Genomic DNA, 23,800 nt, shown 5'->3' on the forward strand with positions numbered 1-23,800 from the left:
AATTATATTAAGTTGTGTTCATAGGGTAATGCAACTGAACATTGTTGCTCACAAAGAATTTTTTTTATTCACACCAACTTGGTCCTTACAGGGAACACTGAACATGTGCAATCCTTTGCAACAAATCTAAAATTGGAACTCATCAATATTAACTGTTGCAGGTAGCAATTAAAATGGCCATATCATGATTTGGATGTAGGAGTAGACAGACATTATGGCCAAAAATCTATGTCAGGTTATAATTAGAAATTCGGAAGGTTTGGTAGATACTGACATTTGTATACACTTTTCAAACTAAAATCGCTCTATATGTTTTTTTAACAAATAAAATGTGCATTAATGATTAACTGTGTACACACAATCTCCTTTTTTATCTGTTGAAATGCTTGTTAATGCTAAGCTACTCAAATGGATTCATTCAGGTGTCGACTGGCTATAGTTCAACAATTATTTAATGGAATGTTTTAGGTTCTATTTATGTTCAATACAAAAATGAACTGAACTGATAGTAGGTATTTTTTCTAATCTCTCTTCCTGCTTCAAATCAATGCCTTTAAATACACAGTACATACATTTTCATACTTGCATAACCCAATGCAGAATGGCAAGGTCAGGAGCCAACATCTATTCACCCAACAGGTTTAACTACATGGCACTCTGGGTAATATCCTTAAAGACTTAGGCTTACTTATTACACATAGTTCAGGTACAAGTCCATACATGGTGATATTAACTTTAAGATGTAAAAATGCTGACATAAACACATTTCCATTTCCTTTTGCATATGCAGTGTTCTTACAGGGGAAGAAGGATCTCTTATTATACATAAACTGCATTCAGATCAACACACACATAATATAAGATTTTCTGTATCCTTTTCCATGCACACATTTGCATGTCATGTGATACAACATATTTTACATTTAAAAGTATTGTAATTAAATTGAATTAAATTCCTATTTTTCTCCATAGCAACTGCTCAAGATGTAAAGAACAGTCCACTAGGCTTTTTTTTTTGGTGAGCCACAGTGCTGTGTTCATGTGCTATGGCTAATTTACAAAAAAAGAAAATCAGTGTGGACACCCTTCCCAATTGCAGTGCCCAGTGAAAAAAATTGGGAGTTACATTTGTTATCCAAACCTGCCCATATATGACAGAACACCAACCAGCTATCTCATTTCAATTAACTCAACTAAAAATGGCATCTATTGGTGATGCTGTATTTGAAGCAATGCTATACTAGTCACCCACTTTTCCCCTTTTTCTTTTTCTTCAACATTCTTTTTTTACAGAAAGTTGAGAGTAAATGTAATTACATTTACAAAGGCCATCTAAGTGCTCTTAATTTAACACCAATTACTTTTCTGTGATTCAGGAGCTGGTTACAAGCGTTTACAGAAGTCATTCAAAACTTGAAATCCATACTACTTGTCTAGAAAAGCGGATACTGAGCCCAAAATGTGTTTGTATGAAAGCTGTGGTTTGTTTTTCACACAAACATCTATTAGGATATCTAAAATGTGCAAAAAATTGGACAATAACAAATTATAGTATTAAGTCAAACATAAATATACTCATCGACATGTTCAGAATGCCCATAATCCACACAAATGAGTGGAATTATTGGCTTCTCATAGCCTTTTAACTGGAAAAAAATCAAAATTTTTCATGCTATTAAGAAAGAAGTATCTCCATGCTGGTATTTTTAGTGGAGTTCCTCAAATGAATGTACAACTCAGTCTTATCAACTTTGAATTCAATTATGAGACATTTCAATCCTGCAAAGAACACCTGACCATTTCTTTCTGCTACCTGCTTTCTTCAACAGAAGATTCTTAATACTGATTCTTCAACCCTTACAGTCCTTTAGCTCTTCAGATCATACTGGCTAAGAAAGACTAATAAGGACTGATTGCTCACATTTTCCTCTCATTCCTTTAATAATAATAATAATTAATAATAATACTACATGCAGGAAATTCTGAGATCTAGGAATTGGTACATGCAACGTTTTCTTTTCACTTGCCTTAAAGTAAGGCATTCATATTTTAGCAATATAATAATTAATGTTACAACATTATTATATTTTAATTCATAGCAAAAGTAGGGTCAGAAATTATGAAACAAGAGGGTATTTCTATAATTGAATTTGTATTTGTATAATCTGGTAAACTGAAAGTTTCTGTATATTATTCCTTCAGCGGTAAACCATGCGTCTTGGCTTATTTCAATAACTTTTGGTTTATTATTGTTATGTGGTTTGGCATGCAAGTCATCGGGGAATTAAAGTTGAAAAACATACTCTTTTAGATCCAACACTTTATATATAGCAAGGAATTCCAAGAAAATAAACAACTTCTTTTAAATCCACCCAAAATAAACCTGGCATTGTGCAGCAGATCTTGTGAACAGTAAGCAGTTTGTTTTTTTGTAACGCATGCCCATTCTTAAAAATCATGATGTGCATAATAACCCAGGTCTGTCTGTTCATACTACCGCAGATAGCATGCACTATAAACTAACAAAAATGATATGTGATAATAATCTAAAAATCCACTGCTTACGCTTGAACAGTTGGCTAAGAATGATGAGAAAGCTAAATGGGTAAACAATAGTAAAGAGGCATTACAGTAGCTGTTGAGCCGATTTAACTGTTATGCAAATTGTCAGTGGCCATTTTGAGAAAGTGTCTGGACAAAGTCTATAATGCTGGGCTACTATTGCTAGCAAGACAACAAGTTCAATCTCAGTCACAAAAATACATAACAGGCTAAAGTAAGGCAAACGACACAAAATGACGAAAGGCTGCTCCATCAGTGTCATTCACTGTAGTGTTCTAATTAGTAAATAATAGCTTAAAAATCTTGAACACCTGGAAAAGTGGAATGAAACCATAATGATGATGATGAGGAATATCTTGAAAAACAAGATAAAAATACAGTACTGAATTATTTCTTGCTAACATTCCAATACAATTTAGAAAATCCAGCTTTGAAATTGCTGGTGTAAAGTCTTTCGACATCCACTGTCATTTGTCTCTGTGACTACTTCATCCATCCATCCATCCATCCATCCAGTTTCCTAACCCATTTACCCAGGGTAGAGTCATCCAGCTGCTGGAGCCTATCCCAGCAAGCACTGGGTGCAAGGCAGGACCAGCACTTGAATAGGGTACCAGCCTATTGCTAAAATTTCATTCTTTGTTAATTGTCATTATTAAGATACAATTAAAAAAGCAAACACAAAAGAAAAAGACAAATTATAGAAGAAATTACAAAACTATGGCAAAAACATGAATATTTGTAAATTTCTTATAAATGTAAATACAGTATTACATTACTGTGAAAAATGGACTAGCAAATAAACAATAAAACATGTTAAAGGTCCATCAGGATTGAGACTGGAAACCATTGCTATACAGTGTCCTGACAAGAGGACTGCAACATACCAAATAAAAATTTTCCAAGTATATATAACAGTTGTGTTGTTCATACCGTGGTGTGAATGGCAAGAGAAATGGGGTGGAAATTATCCTGAAGGAACAGTATATCAAGAGTGTTTTGGAGGTGAAAAGAGTGTTGGACATAGTGATGATTATGAAGCTGGAAACTGAAGGTGTGATGATGAATGTTGTTACTGCATACGCCCTGTAAGTTAGGTGTGCGATGGATAAGAAAGAAGATTTCTGGAGTGAGTTGGATGAAGTGGTGAAGAGTGTATCCAAGGCAAAGAGAGTGGTGACTGGTGCAGATTTCAATGGACATGTTGGCGAAGGGAACAGAGGAGTTGAGGTGGTGATGGGTAGGTGTCAAGGAGAGGATAGCATAAGGTCAGATGGTAGTGGATTTTGCAAAAAGGACAGACATGGCTGTGGTAAATGTGTATTTTAAGAAGAGGGAGGAAGACAGGGTGACATACAAGAGTGGAGGAAGATGCAGAAAGGTAGATTATATCTTGTGTAGGAGGGTCAGTCTGAAGGAGATTGGAGACTACAAAATGGTGGCAGAGGAACGCATAGTTTAGCAGCATAGGATGATGGCCTGTAAGATGATGCTGCATATCAAGAAGGAGTGAAGAGTAAAGGCAGAGCCAAGGATCAAATTGTGGAAGCTGAAAAAGGAGACTGCAAGGTTGAGTTCAGGGAGGAGGTAAGACAGACACTGGGTGGCAATGAAGAGTTACCAGATAGCTCGGCAACTACAGCAGAATTGGTAATGGAGACAGCTGGAAAGGTGCTTTGTGTGACATCTGGACAGAGGAAGGAGGAAAGGGAAACCTGGTGGTGGAATAGGGAAGTACATGTACACAGATGAAGAGGATGGCAAAGAATAATTGGGAAAGTCAGAGAGATGCAGAAAGTAGACAAGTGTACAAGGAGATAAGGCGTAAGGTGAAGAGAGAGGTGGCGAAGGCTAAAGAAAAGGTGAATGATGAGTTGTATGCAAGGGTGGACACTAAAGAGGGAACGTACCGATTGGCTAGACAGAGGGGCCGAGTCGGGAAAGAATTGCAGCAGGTTAGGGTCATAATGGATAAAGATGGAAACATACTCACAAGTGAGGAGAGTGTGTTGAGCAGATGGAAAAAGAGTACTTTGAGAGGCTGATGAATGAAGAGAATGAGAGAGAGAGAAGGCTGGATGATGTGGAGATAGTGAATCAGAAAATGCAGCAGATTAGCAAGGAGGAAGTAAGGACAGCTATAAAGAGGATGTAAAAGACGTTGGTCCAGATTACATACCTGTGGAAGCATGGAAGCATTTAGGAGAAACGGCAGTGGAGTTTTTAACCAGATTGTTTAATGGACTCTTGGACAGTGAGAGGATGCCTGAGGACTGGAGAAGAAGTGTACTGGTACCAATTTTTAAGAATAAGAGGGATGTGCAGGACTGCAGTAACTACAGGGGGATAAAATTGATGAGCAACAGCAAGTTATGGGAAATAGTGGAAGCTAGGTTAAGAAGGGTGGTGATGATTAGTGAGCAGCAGTATGGTTTCATGCCAAGAAAGAGCACCACAGATGCAATGTTTGATCTGAGGGTGTTGACTGAGAAGTATAGAGAAGGCCAGAAGGAGTTGTATTGCGTCTTTTGTGGAAAACATATGACAGGGTGCCTTGAGAGGAGTTGTAGCATTGTATGAGGAAGTCGGGAGTGGCAGAGAGGTATGTAAGATGTGTACAGGATATGTACGAGGGAAGTGTGACAGTGGTGAAGTCTGTAGTAGGAGTAATGGAAGCATTCAACGTGGTGGTGGGATTACATCAGGGATCCGCTCTGAACCCTTTCTTATTTGCAATGTTGATGGACAGGTTGACAGACGAGATTAGAGAGGAGTCCCCGTGGACTATGATGTTTGCTGATGACATTGTGATCTGTAGCAAGAGTAGGGAGCAGGTTGAGGAGACCCTGGAGGGGTGGATATATGCTCTAGAGAGGAAAGGAATGAAGGTGCAAATTTTTCTAATATTAATTGTACATTCCATCCTTATCAATGGTCAAGAGCACCAGTGACTGAAAGAATGAGAAAGTTCCTGTGCAGTGCTGTTATGCTTACTCTCCATGGCAAGGAGGAGAGATCAACAATACAACATGAACTCTGAGTAGATCTGTAGCTTCTTCATATCAAGATGATCCAGCTGAGTAGTTTGGAAATATAGTTAGGATGCCTCCTGGGTTGACATTCACAGGAGATGTACAACGAATGGAACAATGGGAGAAGGCCAAAGGACAGAACCAGGACAACTCTCTCAGCTGTTCTGAAAGTGTTTAGGTATCCCCCGGACGGACTGGAGGAAGTTGCTAAGAACAGGCTTGGTCAACCCAGCTTAGCATGTTGCTACTGTGACTCTCATCAGGAACAGTAAAATGAAAATGATGAAGATATTACAGTTAATCCAAAGCAATTCATTCAAGTAAATGCAATTCATTACTGTAAATCATAGTTGTACTGAGTTTCGCATAAGAGCACATCAAAGTGAATATCAAAACCTCAGCTAACAAACACAGGATAACAGATCAAGCATTTTTTGCATGAAACTAGACCTAAGAAAATGAATTATATAATTATGTTGATGTACTGTATTTTCAAAAACAAAATCACCCTGTCCCTTTTTGTCGAAAGTAGGAGCTAATTATGTTGGTCCTACAGGCCAGCAGTGCTTTTATGTTTTGTTTCAACTAATTTCTTAAGTAGATGACAATTCTTGCTGTTATAGAAACTTGTTATTTAATTTTTTAGATTGGTTGTGCTGTCGTTCTGTCACACTAAATCTTTCCAAAAGTGTAACTCTTCTTTTACTGAGATCATCCAAATGTGTTATTAAAGCTGAAGCATATTAGTATCTTGTCAGTCATTAATTTCTTCACTTTCATATATCTTTCCAAGTATCTTATTAAATGGATATTTCATGATGAACAAACTTCGGAATAAATGGGACCAAATCAGTTTGTAAGTTGTTGATGTTCTTTGACATTTGCACCTCATTGTGAATAAGAATTAATTAAAGGTTCTAGAACTCATAACTGAGTGAAAATTATATGTTGCAATATCTGCAATAACTGGCTTGTAATTTTGAAACTGGCTGGAATAAAAACCTTCTGCAACTATGGTCTTCACATTTTGTGACTGTGGAACTGCTGGTCTAAAGAGATGTTTCTCATAACTCTGCTTTTCATTTTGTTTATTCTGAATAGAAAATGACAACTGGCTTAAAGTGGATTTGTATTTGTGTTATTTATTTTCTTTTTTTTCACATTTTTTCCCTTAACTCTTTTTATTGTGTTTGAAGCATCTATGTACATGTATTGTAAATCTTCCTTGTATTATCAGTCATTTTTTATTTTGGCATTTTGGATGTTTTGCAGTCTTCACTGAGGTGCAAAATACTGCATATTTTGTTCCTCAGCTGTAAAATAAATAAATAAAAATGTTATATTAATTGGTAGGTCATCTACAATATATATTGAAATTGGCTGATCTAGTGAATCTAGTGATCAGCAAAGGTGAACAGACATAAATTAACAAGAGCTGGGAACTTTACCAACCTTAAGCTGTGTTTCAGTGGGAGTTGGGGCTAAAAATGGAGGTTGCCCCACCAGCATTTCAAAGAGGATGACGCCCACACTCCACCAGTCACAGAGCTGGGTGTAGCCTAAAAAGAAAATTACAATGAGCCACAACTGTATGTTACAATTAAGACAGGATTAATACACATAGGCTCCTTTCACTGTAAAATATGGTCTGCTGTTCAAGATATCTTTATATTCAGATCAGAAACAAAAGCTTCATCAAGCCATTAACATTTGCTTTTGGAAAATTACAGTAAAGATACTAATAATAGCTAAATATATTAATCTATCAGGTACAACCTACCACAACCAATATGACAGGAGAGGAAGACAACTCACATTTGAGACTCTCTCTGATAGAAGGAAAAGCTAATGGGCGCCCAATGGTCCCAGACTTTTGGCAGTAACTCCTGTGTAGATGAGAGTTTATAGCCCTTTTTTTTGCTCGTTTTGGGGAATCATTATTTTAAAAAGTAATTCTGCAGTAAATATATCCTAAATGCATTTCATTTGCACTTGAAACTACTATGAAGGCAGTTTTACTATACAACTGTGCTTCTATACTTACTGCCGCTACATATATTTAAAAATGCACCTACTCTATTAATGAGAGAACAAATTGTGTCAAAGCATACATAGCAATCAAAAGTTTTGTGATTCTTTTTTTTTTTGAAGGTTTATTAATTTTATTGCAATCCATTCAAATCAATCAATTTTTTACAAAAATTGAGTTAAGAACAAATCGATCACAACCCCTGAGAGAAAGAGCAAGGCAAACGGCGTGAAATTTAAGGCTTGTAAACATACCTAAATTAATAAATTTGATGAGATGGATGCATAAGACGGAGAAAAAAAAGTTTTGTGATTCTTCTGAGTAACACAGTTGTTTTCTTTACTCATAGTTCAAGCGGTTTTCAGGCAACCTATCCTGCTTAACACTCTGACCCACAACCCCACTGCAGAAACGGATACAATGCACAAGTCCGACTCCTTTCCCAGCTGCACTCTCTTGTGGAATGTAGGGAATGCTACTAGGACTTGATTAAAGGTTTACAGCTTTTTCACTATAAACTGGCTTTGGGTGTAACCAAAATAAATCAGTTTAATTTTTCATTTCCTCTACTCCCTCGTCTCTTTGTAGGTCACTAGAACCATTTAACTTTTTCTATACAAAAGTTGCAGCTATCTTTGGATAGGATCTCAGTCCACTGCGAGACACAGTAATGCACATATTGACACTTATTCAGTCACCAATTCATACTTCATTTGACATGGGCTTCTTTGAAATGTGCAGAAAGAAAAAAAAAAGTAAATTTCACAAAAGTGGCAACTGTAGAACTGTGTCCAGTTTTAAGTGCATTGGTACAGCGGCTCTAACCACTGCACCACCCTGCTGACACCTTTTACACAAATGTCTACTGTTGTTTGTCTTATTCACCCCTTCAAAGGTGCTTGCACAGCGGGGATCATTTAACACATACTGCTGTTTGTTTAAGCAATAATGTCAATTTTATTATTTATTAAATTACCGTATTTACACGTGTACCACAAACACATTTTTTCCTGAAAATTAGCATTAGAAAATCAGGTGCGCGTCATACACGAGGAAATGTTTCTTAATGTAATGTTTACTTCTTCTGCTTGGGCTCACTCGCTCGCTCTCTCCCTCTCGCTCGCTCTTGTTTTTGAATCAGTTTGGCGTCGTCATTCAGCATGGACAGTAGCAAGCGTTTACGCTCCTTCACAGTGGGAGAGAAACTAAAAGTGATTTTGGAAGCAGACAAGATAGGAAATCGGGCAGCAGGTCGCAAGTACGGTGTTCTAGAGTCATGTGTTCAAGATTGGCAACGAAAGAAAGAAAAACTTTCGTCATGCAACAAAAACAGAACGGCATTTTGCGGAAATTGTGCCCTAAACGCTTCCTTTACAATCACAACGCGCGTCGTACACGGGGCAAAATGATTTTCAACATTTTCTTTGAGAAAATTTGGGTGCCCGTCTTACACAACGGCGCGTGGTACACGAGTAAAAACTCGTAATTTATAAATTACATTTTTGTAATTTATAAATACCTTATTAGGGGGAAGGGTTTTTACACCATGAAAAGAATAAAGAAGAATGTTAGAGAAATAATGTTTCAGATGTAGAGCTTTCATTTATCCAACTGAAATAATTCTGAGTCCATCGAATCCATTTTTGAATCATGTTCAAGGTTGCAGGGGCTGCAGTTCATCCAGGTAGCACTGAAGTACATGGCACATCTCAACCCAAACGGCCACCAGTCTATCGCAGGGCACACTTACTCAAACGCCTATACTCCCATCAGGTCAATGATTATCCTTGAATGTGGGAGGAAAACCAGACATGGGAAGAACCTTCAAATAGCACACAGACAATGACCAGGCCAGGATTTGAACTCAGGGCCTTGGTTCTTTGCAGCAGTGCTGAGCACTACAACACTGTGCCACCCACTTACAATAAATGGTTACCAATTGGCATGTATCTATTATGAATTAGTACAATATATAGAAAAAAAGCTGTGCAGTGAAAAAAATATATTTTTAAAGCAATTTTTAATCTTTTAAAAGAGGAGACAGGCACTTATGCTTACCTTTCCGCAGAAGCACTTCAGGTGCAATATAGTTGGGGGTTCCCACCAAGGAATGTGCTAAACATCGCTGATGCATTCTAGCAGATCTTTGTTCTAAAGTCATTAAGCGGTCTCCACAGCGGCAGTTGGACACATCATCCCAGAAGTCACCGGGCTCCATACTATCTTGTCTGATATGGCTTCCTAAAAGGGGAAAAAGTGCAAAGATTTATTTAGAATATAATTAGAAAACAACAAACTCTGAAATGTATTTGTATGTCATCTAGTCCTAAATCAGCAGCAACTGTCATATGGCAGGGGTGGGCATGACATTGCTGTAGAAAACATCGTTATTACATGCACACTTCATACAGGTAATACTTAATACCTAACACAATAATTGTTATTATTTTACCTCTCAAGGTCAGTCAATTTCAATTTAAAATAGATGGATTGCTAACAGAGTGAATCAGAGAGTAAAAATGGGAGTTTGAAATAAAAACGTGCTGTCAACTGTATGCTTTTCACTAGGTCTTTTTGTTGTTGCTTTAGGTATTAGAAAAATAAAGTAAAATTTACCTTTTTGATAGTACTTTGAATTGTGTGTCCAGCGAAATCCGGTGCATAGCCCAAAGTCGGTTAGCTTGATATGCCCATCTAAGTCTATGAGAATGTTGTCAGGTTTGATGTCACGGTGGATAAAGCCCATCTTGTGCACACTCTCAATGGCCAAGGTAAGTTCAGCAATGTAGAACCGAGCAAGGTTCTCTGGGAAAACTCCCATGCGAATAAGTAGGCTCATCATGTCACCGCCGGGGATGTAATCCATTACAAAGTAGAGGCAGTCCTTGTCCTGGAATGAGTAATACAGCTTGACAACCCATTCATTGTCAGCCTCTGCCAAGATGTCCCGCTCTGCCTTGACATGGGCAACCTGATTGCGGTTCAAGACGTCCTTTTTTCGTAAAGTTTTCATGGCGTACAAAGCATTGGTGTCTACCTTCCTAGTGAGGCAAACTTCTCCAAAAGCTCCAATTCCCAATGTTTTAATTTTCACAAACATGGACTTGTCCATTTTTGCTCTTTTCAGACGGTTGTAATTGGATTCCTTTTGGTAAAGCATTTTCCTCATCTGTTCCTGTTCAGCCTCCGAAAGCCCTGCCTGAAAAGTGAAACACAAGTGCACTTTATTTACTTCTCATTCCCTAAGCTGCTAAAATAACTGAATTAAATATCATTCAAGAATATCATTTCCTAACAGAATGAAGAAACATTGTGTTACCATTATTTTGCATTTACTGTCTTGTACACTGAAAGGCAAGGTAACTCATTTGTAAAGGAGTCACACATTTTTGGATACTTCCTTGTAGATTGAGAAAGCTGAATCAGGAGTATGTGGGAATGAGCTGTGCAATACAATCCAAGAACAGGGACATTTGAGGTATAAAGAATTACTCTTTGGGTGCCTGATGTTTTTTTTATCTGAACACCCAGAGTTGCAAAAGGACACCAAAATTGTTGCTGTATGTTTTCACATTTAGGGGCATGAGTTTAATTTCCCATCCAGCCTTCATATGTGTGGCTCTGTACGCACTCTTGCTTTTTGTGTGGAGTTTCTTTGGACACTCCAGTTTTATCTTCCATCCCAAAGGTGTCCATGCTAGGATGAACTGGGCATTCTATGATTGGGCCAGTTTGTGCGAGTATGAGCCTGTGTGTGCAAGTGCTGTGGCCGACTTAAATCTTCAGCATATTTGGTTTCATATGAACAAAAAAAGATGGATGATCTGACCAAAAAGTTTGTTTACAAGAAGAAATAATGTTGTAACAGGTGTAATTAATCTCGTGCGTTTCCAAAGAGAGGCTACATAGTTCGTAGTTGCAACAAATATTTTCAATGGTACTTACTGACTTGAAATTTTGTTACTGATGACCCTTGGTTATCTGTCTCTTTTGTGCCTGCAGTAAGACTGCATAATAGAAATACTTCACAAAAAATGTATGAAATGTGTGTATGTTTTATAAACATTAGATTAGACTGAACTTCCTTGCTTCAGTATTCTTCATTGGCTCCGTCTTTCACCTCACCTTTCACATACTGCCCACAGATTGCTATTATCTCTGTGTGCCATCTGCCTATTCTTATCAACCAGTCCTGTGATGTAAAGGGACTTGGTCATTTTGTATTACATCTAATGCTAACGCCCTTGTACTTTCTAAAATGTTATTATATGTTTTTTTGATCATAGTCTTTCTCATTTTATTACTATGTAATGAAGAATACTCGACATGCTGAGCGATGTGATAGCACAGTAGTTACTGCTACCACTTCACATCTCTACTGCCTATAAGATTAAATCCCAGTCTACTTCTTAGTGAGTGACTGATTTCATTTGATGATTTTAATATACAAAAGCTTTAAAATAAACATTCCTACATGGAAAAAAATAAATGTATGTCCTAAAAGCCACTACAACTACAATGCAGCTTGTTGCTAAATTGCTAATAGACCTAAATCAATCATTCCTTTGTTTTTATGACTTCAAGCAGAAACAATAAATGTAATAACTTTTGCACTGCACTTATTTTCATTCTACTTTTGTAGTTCAGCCAAACTGGAACTTCTGTAAACTTTGGATTTTTACCAGTAAATGTTTGCATTGGTAAAGTAAAACATCACTTCTGACAGCTAAAACGAGAAATTATTACATGTGGCATCTTTCTTTCCATCTCACTCATCCACGTCCCATTCTCACACTTGCTCCTGCTCTTTTTTCTGTGTTTTTGTCCTATTTAATAACAAATCACAAGAGTGGTAAAATACAAGCAGACATTGAGTTGACATATGGATAAAAATATACAACCTACTTTTATTTTAAATCCCATAACAAAGCAGTTTATAATGTTTGCCTAGAAAACTGCAACAAACTAGAAGTTTTATGCACTATAGACTGAGGTGTGTGGGGATCTGTGATCACGGAGTATTTATTATAGTGGAAATTATTAGAAATTGTGTCTACCAGATGTGTGGACCACTAGCAGTCTAGCAGCCTTCACAGAGTCTGCGGCATACGTTACAGCACAGCTGATGTCATGTTTCTCACAGGATTTTTATTTGATGTCGTGTCCCCCAGTTTTATCTATATATATAAAATTATTTTCGCGTTTGAAACGGAAATTACGTATGACCACTGAACATATTATAATGCACTTGCGCACTCACGTTTGAAACGGAAATTACGTATGACCACAACAGTCAGTTTACACAGACAAAGTGAGACAGAAGCAGATCGAGAGAGAAGGCTCACAGGCTTGCTGATCAACGTATACGACAATCATAATTGAGGGCCTCACAAACACCCGAACAACGTCCTGAACAGAATCGAATTTGACGGATGTAGTATTCACAGGCTACCACGTCATACAGGCGTCAGGGTCTGTATATGGAGGGATTCAATTATAACATTGAAAAAGATTATTGCCTACATCCAAAAGTTACAATAAGAGAAATGGACATTATGTGTGAGTACTGCCAAGCACAGAGGGTTAAATTTGAATCATGTGGATGTGTTGTTCAGACGGCATTAATGCCTTTGCCTCATGACAGCCACAAATTTTTCCCCTCTACTCAGTGAGCAAAGCCACTGGGTAATCTGCTAGTATCCTATAAAAGACAAGACGTTTCATTTTTTATACTCCTTTTTTTGTCTATTACGTTATTTTCTTAACTGTCTGGTAGAAGAGTATTGTTCTGCATTACCAGGCTTATTTTAGGTCCCAAATCGAACTGAACTGATTAATAAATAATCACATTTCTCTTTTTTGCTTAATACCATGCATTGCATGTATGCAATGTGTCATCAGTGGTAAATGTAAACCTATCCCCAGAATATTTTGTCTACTAAATCAAACAATGTGCAGTGTGTGTTAAGTACACATGCAAATTCTTGTGGCATCTACTAGAATTCCGAACAGCTGATTAGGAAGGAGAGGAAGGGAATGGGTAATAACAACTGTTGTTTTCTACCCCTTAAGCTCACAGGGTATTACGTGGTGAGGAAAAAAACTATCCTCTTCCTTGACAGTTTATCTCAAGTATGTGGATGATGTTTTCATTTCTAAAAATGTATTCAGAGACATGTTTAATTGTTCATGTGGTGTGCTGACATCTCAGAAGGAAGAATTACAAAAAAGGATGTCTTGCATTACACTGTGGAGGAAAAAGAGGACAGAGCTTCCAAAATGTGAAAGACTGCCCAGCATAAATTACATCATAAACAGAAAAGGAAACAGAGGGTGGAAAAATCGTTGTTTTAGTGGATGTGTATAAGAAAGTTCAGTTTCTTTAAATACTGTAGACAAATGCAAACAGCACACGTAAAAGCTGTATTATTTTTTATAATAAGCTGTTAATCATTTTAACAATTATTTAAGAGGTATATAATTTCACTAGAGTGAATGGATCCTAAAATGTGCTTAGTTGTCTTCTGTTAAATACTGAAAATATACTTAATTAAGATATAAACTTTTCATCAGATAAAAACCACTGTGGATGAGTAATCAGGTTTGATTAATCATACAGTATGACAAACCATCGGGTAAAACCCCAAGCTATTTGAGTTAAACTAAAAAGGTTAAGTTGAGAGATACAAAGATGATTAATGTTGCATCTTTCACACCTGAGTACATTTGGCTCAGTTTCAGCAATGAAAACCATTTACAAAATTTCATGCATTCATTTACAGAAATGTTCTTGTTCTGTTTTGCAATAAACATTATCAATACTACTTCTACACACCTTTGACATTTCTTGCTCAAGCTGCATTCTTCGGTTGACTTTTTGCTGATAGGTTTTCATAACATTCTCAATGTGCTGCTCCATGTAGAATTTGAAGGCAAATGGAGAATAACTCTTGATTCGCGATTCCCTCTTCTCTTCATCCTTCATGTTCTTACGGACTGGCACAGGGGATGTCTGAATCTGTTTCTTATCTTTGGCAGCCTTCTCCACTTTGGCAGCTTTGCTACTGCACTTGTCACCCTTTTCTGCCCGATTTGCCTCTTCAGTGGTGTTGCACACCTGTCCAGGAAGAGTGCGAGTGTTGTGTTCTACACCACTAATCACACAGTTATTCTCAATTTGTTCTAGATTGCTTGATGCCAGAAGATTCTTTGGATATGGAGGAGGAGGACACCTAGGTTCTGGTGTGATGTACTCTACAGGCTCCATAGTGTAGGTTTCAGTTGAGGCACCAGCATAAGGATGTTGCTCAATAAGTTCAGAATTCTCCACCACTTGATTCTGGTTTGCCAGCCACCCAGGATGACAGGGCCCTACAGCAGTTTGGGGCTCTGGCCTCATCACTCGAATGCTCTTCACAGGCTGCAAGATAGGTGCTGATGTCACTGCAGTAATGGTGTTGGGTGGAGCATGAGAAGAATCCGTTTTTCCACTAGGGAGATTCTGCCTTACAGTTACATGAACTTTCTGCTGTTGATTGTTGAACGAGTTTGTTCTGCTAGGAACCCGAACCTCACCTCTGAAGGGTCCTGGTTGCTGCTGTTGCTGTTGTCTTGATGGAATGTCAGATCCAGGACTGGGCAGTGGCTCATGCCTGGCAGAAGTTGCTGCTGACCAATGCTGGACTTGATGGTTATTAGTGATGTCATAAAGGTCCATGTTTAAGCTGGTCCTGGATGGAGTCAGAAGGTTCTGAGGGATATCTGAAAAATCACTGCCAATCCCTGGGCCACGAGCTATCATATGCACCTGGTGAGAGGTAGGACTGGATTGTCTTGGGTGAGAACTGGATGAAAGATATAGATTAGATGATGGTTGCTGGTAAGAATACCCTGTGCTGTTCTGACCCAGTGTGCCTTTATTTGAATAAGTGTTATCTTGCTGGACCTTATTTTGAAAAGATGGGCTTCTCTGCACACCATACCCTGATGGCTCAGCTGAGACAATCATATGTTGTCTTACAAAATGTGCATTGCTTGGACCCGGTGCTCCTGGAAGCTGCAGAGATGGCCCAGTGTGATTGGGAATGGCATAGTTTATCATGGCCTGTTCCATGTTGGATGGATATGGCTTCTGCTGAAGTTTTAGATCACAAGTTGCATACATGGAATTTACTGGAGAGCTCTGAGCACCCAGAGATGCATAAGGACCAATACTGGGAGGTCTCTGCATTGGGTTCCCCATGGCTGGAGCTTGTGAAGAAGGCAAAATGTAGTTCATTACTGGGACGTTCATGTAAGATAGTTGGATTTCCCCCATTAAATTTCCACTTTCTGCTCCATAGCCACCCCCTTCAAACGCAGAACCTCCCATCTGGTGATATGCTGTAATTTTATCACTTGATGTCTCCATAGGTGGCCTGCGATCCACAGCATTTCTTAAACCACTTTTTCCTAAAAGGAAGAGAGAATGTCATAAAAAATGAATGGCTTGAATGTCAATGTTGATGTTTCAGATAAAATGTTAATTTAATCTTTGCACTATCAAAGATGAACAACAAATGCAGAGACAGAGGCAAACCCTGAATGCAACGATTGTCAATCACACTGTACAACTGCACACGAAACAGCAGATTTACACAATCAGATCAACCTGACAGCATGACTCTGGACATTGCGGAAGTGAAGTGAAGCCCCTAAGTAAATCCAGGCAAATATGGGTAGAAAAAAATAATTTTAAACAGGAAGTGTCCCACTCGAAAAAATGAATTGGGGATCCAACACTACGAGGCAGAAATGATATCCGTTGTACCACTGTGTCAAGGTTTCAGCAGCATAGCACTCATGCAGGGGAACATTAGCACCATCAGGACAAAGGAAGAGTGCAAAACTACTCATAAGGAAGAACACATTTATTTTAAGTACAGTGCTGGTGGGCACACCAGGTTTGAAAGTAAAAAAGCAAAAGGAGTGTTTCAATTTTAAGAAAACAGTCATCCAGGAGAGCAAGTTGGAAAAAAATGACAGTTTAGGAACTGCAAACAAAGGCACAAATTAAGCAGTCAAGGAGCTTAAAGGAACAGCAGTTGTTGAAAAACTGCAATAGTTCCCTGAAAATTACATTTAATTAAAATAATTTAAATAATTTACATTTTAATAAAAAGGGGTTAAGCAGTTCACAGTGCCCAGGGGCTCGGCCCCAGAGTTAGACGTATCCAACTGTTTTTCAGGTCCTTGTGAAGCTGCACAATAACTCAGAAGCAGTAGCAGAAACAGGTCACCTCAAAGCATTTCCTCAGAAGGAAAAAGGAAGTGATAGTGGGTGACTTAGTGATTAGGGAGACTGAAATGCAGATTTGCAACATAGGGTGTGTTGCCTTCCAGGCACACCAGCAGGAAACGTCCATGTAAGGTTCAGCTCCTGGTCAGGGCAGAGGTGGATCCAGTAGTCACTGATCTGGAGTGGAACATTGAAACAAATGACATACATAAGAGCAGGCTGTTAGTTCAGCAATCCAAATTACAAGGGTTAGGTGCCAAGCTAAAGAGAAGAACTGACAAATTGTTCTTTTCTGAAGTTCTGCCTGTTCCACGTAGCAGTCCTGGTACAACAAGGTTTAGCACAATGGATGATATCTTGGTGTGGGATAGAAGGGCATAGGGTCATTGGACATTAGGGTTTCATCTGGAACAAAAGGGTCCTGCTCCACCACATCAGGCTACATCTGAGGGGCACCAATGTGTTGGGGAAGCCACAAAGGCTGAGAAACAGTGCTCTACAATAGATGCTGTAATCCAGTGAGACAATGAAACTGTTATCTTTAAAGCAAACCCCATGCAGCAGTTGCTATATGATGATATGTGGCTGTTATTGATGCTCTTATTTAAACTTCATAAGCACTGAGTAAATTATCTAAAGCGGCACATTGTCTGATAAATATATATACTGCTCAAAAAAATTGTTTTTAACTCAGAACATAGCATCAAGTCAATGAGACTTCTGGGCTATTGATCTGGTCAGTTAAGTAGCAGAGGGGGTTGTTAATCAGTGAATTCATGAAATTAGCAACAGGTGCACTAGAGGGGCAACAATGAGATGACCCCCAAAACAGGAATGGTTTAACGGGATGACCCAGAAAGAAATTAGGATAAAAGTAAATGGGGATTTTAAGATAAAGATTTTTAGGCAGGGTGGACATCCTTTGACACAGAAAATGCATTATTGCACACATAATCCAATTACAGAGGATAAAACAGCAGACCAGGAGCACTACAGAAGCCTTCAGATATACATAAAACAGGAAATCAGGGGGGCTGGCGCACAACACTTGCGTAAAAGACATGGGAAGGGTGGCTCTATTGTTCATTCACACAATGTTCATTTTAAAACAGTAGTGACGCCAGAGCTCAGGTCATTTTCAGTAAGATGAAAGATCAAGAGGAAAGGAAACACACAGATTTGAGATTCAAAGAGTTTGCACAAAAATAACTTAGAAATAAAATAAGAAATCCATTGTAATGTCTAAAAAAATGTTTTTTGGGTGGTATTGACACTTTTTAGTTGTCTCACTACTCTGGATGAAAACATTTAAAAGGCTAAAATCTGCTTCAAATATAGTGATTTACCTCAAAAGACCACAACCTGAGCAAAAAATAAATCTTGTGAACATAAATATGACAATAATGTTTTTAGGTATGAAAGCACTGACAACTTTTGTTAAATGTAGTAAAAATGTAGGTATTAATAATAATACAATAAAGGATTATCAAGGCTGGAACAGGACTACAAACATTGGTATGGATGGCATAAACCAGCTGAATTCACTTCACTTCACGTGGATGAAATATATCAGAGTTGTTAACAAGTTGTTAACATTTATTATACTCACTTTTGATATGCTACAAAATTACCTTATTTTAAACTTTTTTTTTTTTTAACATTCTCTTTTAAATTGAAAAATAGCCTCATTAGCATGAAAATTATTTGTGGTGTCAAAGCATATCAAAGCATAATTGGGTTAGGCAGTTGTGAAAATGGATGGCATACAGTATATGTGCTGTGTGTGTGTTAACTGTGGCATCCTGGTCTGCAACCCTAACTTAGAGCAAAATAGCACAGGATCCCAAATCTACAGTATAAAACTGCAACCTTTATACTGAAGTAAAAATTAGAAGAATAATTACAGGGAGATATAAACAAACAAAATGTATAAATGAATAACGCAGCTGGTCCACGGATCAAAATAAATGCTGGTTTACTTATTAACTAAGCATTTTGGCGTGGACTCCTCATAACACAATCCATAATAAATTCTTTTCTGCCCTGCTATTGTCTCGCTTACTTTTTGGCTGCTGTACCACATTTCAATGTAAACATTTGCCGAAAGAAAGAAAGAAAGAAAGAAAGATGCACCCATTGATATGCTGTCCTTGAGCTACTTCTATGGCAGTCTTGGCACTGTTGGTCTTTGTAAATAAAGCAGTGAGACTCTCTGAATTATTACTCTTGGACCTACAGCATTCCACCTTATTCTTATTTTCATTATTTCTCTTTACCTTTCCCTTGTTCATATTTTCTGCGGTGGGTTGGCACCCTGCCCAGGATTGGTTCCTGCCTTGTGCCCTGTGTTGGCTGGGATTGGCTCCAGCAGACCCCCGTGACCCTGTATTCGGATTCAGCGGGTTAGACAATGGATGGATGGATGGATGTTCATATTTTGGGCTGTGTTCTTTTCTGTGTGCCTTGCATCTTTTATTGATAAACTTGCAATACCAGTGAATTTCCAAGTGCATATTTATGTTCCAAGCTAAATTAAATGTTATTCTTTCTTGCTTACCACAATATCTCAAGGTCCCTCTGTTAACACTGCTCTATTGTATTTAACTATACTGATTGTTTTAAGTATGCTTACTGAGAATTTTGTACCAATCAATATTATCCACTAAAAGAACATAACCGACTTCTTGGCAACAGCAGGCCCTGCAAACTGAAGAACTGAGGACTAGTCATGAACTACTCAATCACTATTTAACAAGTAAAAAATAAAACTGTATCTTACACTTTGGCAATGTCTATAACATGCTTATGACTACAATTAAGTTCCGCTAGATGCATCAGTAAATAAAAAATAAACACACACTGGCATGGAATACATGCTACACATTTCTTGTTGTGCTCTACAACTGAACAGAACAGGTTGCTTTGAAAGATGTAACTATTCCAATTTGAAATGGTAACGAATAACAATGTTTCTGATACCCATTGTGTTCTATAATTATTTCTGTGTTTATTTACTTGTTACTTCAGTTAAAATGCAGGCAGAACAAATGTTAAATGTATTGTTTTATTCCATTTTTAAAGAATGTGCCTTCAGGTTTCACAATACAGAATAATAATACAGAAAAAGTACAGCTCTTAACAATCATCCAGATGAGTGCCAAGATAAAAATGATTTATCAAAAGTGTCTGCATATATAAGATGAGTGCACAGACAACCATTACATTGTATTACAATTCTCTTCAATAAAGGTTAAAAGTAATAAACAATAGAGAAAAAAGCCATCACAATCTGTGTGTCACTGTTTTAAAAGAACATTTATTAATTAGGTCTCACCTGGTGAAGTCTGCTTGATAACTCTCACGATTTGCTCATTCCGTGGATCTAAGTAGCCCATCTTACTGATGTAGTCTAAGGCCGCTTCAATATTCCTGCTGCCAGTTTGCTTCAGTGCTCTAACAGCCATTTCCTTTAAATTAAAAGCACAGATGAGCATTCACTACTGTTACCATATGACTGTGCCTTCTCTTATCCGAAGGTCAACAGTTTACAATACAGAAAAATGCACATAAATACAGTTGTTTTTTCAAAAAAGGATTATATCTGATTAAATGCTTAAGATTAAATGGTTTACCCAGTTGGCTAAATCTGTTTCTTGTTCACTTAAACCACACTCTTATTCAAATTCCTACCATTAAATACACCATATGGTAGTTCCTGGACATTTCAACTTAGAAGTACCAAGCCTTCTTGTATCTATACTTACCATTTTGGAATGATAAATATTTCAAATAGATATTGAGTTTGAACTTGAAAATAGCTGTATATCCTCGCAGAGTTTAAAATAAAACTTTGCATCATTTCAGTGCAATGCAGGAGTTATATTTCTACGTCAACAGGTTTAACTTGACTGATGAATATACTATGAAGACGCTATTTACTGCCATAGCGATGATCTAAATTCAAAGTCAAAGTCTGTTATTTTTGACTGTTTAATACACATACTAAGAAGTCACTGTCCAACCCACTATATCCTAACACAGGGTCACAGGGGTCTGCTGAAGCCAAACTCAGCCAACACAGGGTGCAAGGCAGGAACAAATCCCGGCAGGGCACCAGCCCACCGCAGGGAACACACACACACTAAGCACACACTAGGGACAATTTAGGATCGCCAATGCACCTAACCACTCTCACCTCAGAGTACTGTATCCTCCACCCATCCTTCTGCTGATACCAGCATAGGAGAGAGTTTCCCCCAACCCACAATTACAGCAGTGCAGGTGAGCAGAGAGCTGAGGAGACTTCGCGCCAGCAAAGCAGCAGGTCCAGATGGAGTATCACCACGACTGCTGAAGGCCTGTGCGCTGGAACTGGGGAGTCCTCTACAGTGCATCTTCAACCTGAGCCTGGAACAGGGGAGAGTCCCGAGGCTTTGGAAAACATCTTGTATCACCCCAGTCCCAAAGGTATCACGTCCTAGTGAGCTGAATGACTTCCAGCCTGTCGTTCTGACGTCACATGTGATGAAGACCATGGAGCGGCTGCTGCTTCACAACCTGAGGCCACAGGTCCGCCACGCCCTCGACCCTCTGCAGTTCGCATACTAGGAGAAGGTGGGAGCGGAGGATGCCATCATCTGTATGCTACACCGATCCCTCTCCCACTTGGACGGAGGCACTGGTGCTGTAAGAATTATGTTTCTGGACTTCTCTAGCGCCTTCAACACCATCCAAGCTCTGCTCCTTAGGGACAAGCTGACAGAGATGGGAGTAGATTCATATCTGGTAGCATGGATCGTGGACTGTCTGACAGACAGACCTCAGTATGTGCGTCTCGGGAACTGCAGGTCTGACATTGTGGTCAGTAACACAGGAGCGCCGCAGGGGACTGTACTTTCTCTGATCCTGTTCAGCCTAAATACATCAGACTTCCAATACAACTCGGAGTCCTGCCACGTGCAAAAGTTCGCTGATGAAACTACTATTGTGGGCTGCATCAGGAGTGGGCAGGAGGAGGAGTACAGGAACCTAATCAATGACTTTGTTAAATGGTGTGACTCAAACCACCTACAACTGAACACCAGCAAAACCAAGGAGCTGGTGGTGGATTTTAGGAGACCCAGGCCCCTCATGGACCCAGTGATCATCAGAGGTTATTGTGTGCAGAGGGTGCAGACCTATAAATACCTGGGAGTGCAGCTGGATGATAAATTGGACTGGACTGCCAATGCTGATGTTATGTGCAAGAGAGGACAGAGCCGACTATACTTCCTTAGAAGGCTGGCGTCCTTCAACATCTGCAATAAGACGCTGCAGATGTTCTATCAGATGGTTGTGGCGAGTGGCCTCTTTTACGTGGTGGTGTGCTGGGGAGGCAGCATAAAGAAGAGGGACGCCTCACGCCTGGACAAACTGGTGAGGAAGGCAGGCTGTATTGTAGGCACGGAGCTGGACAGTTTGACATCTGTGGCAGAGCGACAGAGCGCTGAGCAGACTCCTGTCAATCATGAATAATCCACTGCATCCACTGAACAGGATCATCTCCAGACAGAGGAGTAGCTTCAGTGACAGACTGCCATCACTGTCCTGCTCCACTGACAGACTGAGGAGATCGTTCCTCCCTCACACTATGCGACTCTTCAATTCCACCCGGGGGGTGGGGTAAACGTTAACATTATATAATGTTATTGTCTGTTATACCTGCATTTTTATCACTCTTTAATTTAATATTTTTTTATTAGTATGCTGCTGCTGGAGTATCTGAATTTCCCATTGGGATTAATAAAGTATCTATCTATTTATCTATCTAACCTGCATGTCTTTGGACTGTGAAAGGAAATCAGAGCACCAGGAGGAAACCCACGCAGACACAGGGAGAACATGCAAACTCCACGCAGGGAGGACCCAGGAAGCGAACCCAGGTCTTCTTTCTGCCTTCTGGTTACCCCAGAGCTTGACTCGGGCTTGGAATTCTATGTAGATACAGTTAAGCCAGGGTGAGATTTGGAGTTATGTGCAGTGATCCGCTTTACAGTGTTAAGCCCGAATAATTCCTGAGACAGTATTATGCTACCATCTAGTAGATGAAGCAACATCAGGCTGCAAAAAATCATGAATATTTCTATGCATTCTGCCACTATATGATAACTCTATGATATCTCATCAATATTCATGAGAGGGGTGGAGTTTTCAACTAAAAACACAATGACCAATGAAAAGCTGTAAAGCCAGTTTTAAAACAAACTGAAACTGAACCATAAGTGAAACTGACAGATAGTGATGATGATGTGACTTAGTTATCTGATGTTGACAAGGACTATGAAACCAACCCCTATTCAGTAGATTCCTACCTGCAAAGTTTCACAGACATTCATGTCTGGTGTCAGCTTCATACTATTACTCACAATCCTGTACCTCTTTGTTGCCCATTTACGTGTAACGCCATTCTAAAGATGTCTGTTGGTCATGATTATCAGGACTACATACAATTATACAATTTGTTGGAAATAGTCTGGTGGAGAAAATTGTTGATAAAGCGAACTGCTATGCTCAGCAGTGTTAGAAAAGTCACAGTAACCCACTTGCTTGTTGCAGTCACTGGCAGCCTGTCGCTGCAGACAACATATGGGTGTTTTTCAGCCTCCTAATACTGAAGGGCAAACCCGTCCAGAGATGGCACTGGTCCACAAACTGGATGTTGCAGAAACTCATTTACAGCAAATTTAAAATTTTCTGCTTTTCATTAATAACAATGACTATGATAAAGACAACCACCCAGTACTGAAACAGTATTGATAAACTCTTCATGGGTTACAATAGAAGGTTGTCATGGGTACAGTATACCGCACCCAAATGGGCACAATTCAGTATTAAGTTGTACAGACCTAGAACTCGATACTT

General features: G+C 38.9%; 1 protein-coding gene across 2 annotated transcripts in view; it reads right to left on the bottom strand.

Moving 5' to 3' along the window:
• Positions 1 to 23,800, bottom strand: part of lats2 (large tumor suppressor kinase 2) — a 64,825-nt gene that overhangs the window by 9,447 nt on the left and 31,578 nt on the right. For both annotated transcript variants that reach the window (XM_039744013.1, XM_039744014.1), the window contains exons 3-7: positions 20,235 to 20,367; positions 14,459 to 16,074; positions 10,240 to 10,822; positions 9,682 to 9,864; positions 7,047 to 7,153 (exon numbers count right to left, since the gene is read on the bottom strand). In XM_039744013.1, the coding sequence (XP_039599947.1) occupies positions 7,047 to 7,153; positions 9,682 to 9,864; positions 10,240 to 10,822; positions 14,459 to 16,074; positions 20,235 to 20,367 (2,622 nt within the window). The remainder of the gene's footprint in view (positions 1 to 7,046; positions 7,154 to 9,681; positions 9,865 to 10,239; positions 10,823 to 14,458; positions 16,075 to 20,234; positions 20,368 to 23,800) is intronic.

The sequence above is a fragment of the Polypterus senegalus genome, chromosome 2 (assembly GCF_016835505.1).
Source record: "Polypterus senegalus isolate Bchr_013 chromosome 2, ASM1683550v1, whole genome shotgun sequence".
Lineage (NCBI taxonomy): Eukaryota > Metazoa > Chordata > Cladistia > Polypteriformes > Polypteridae > Polypterus > Polypterus senegalus.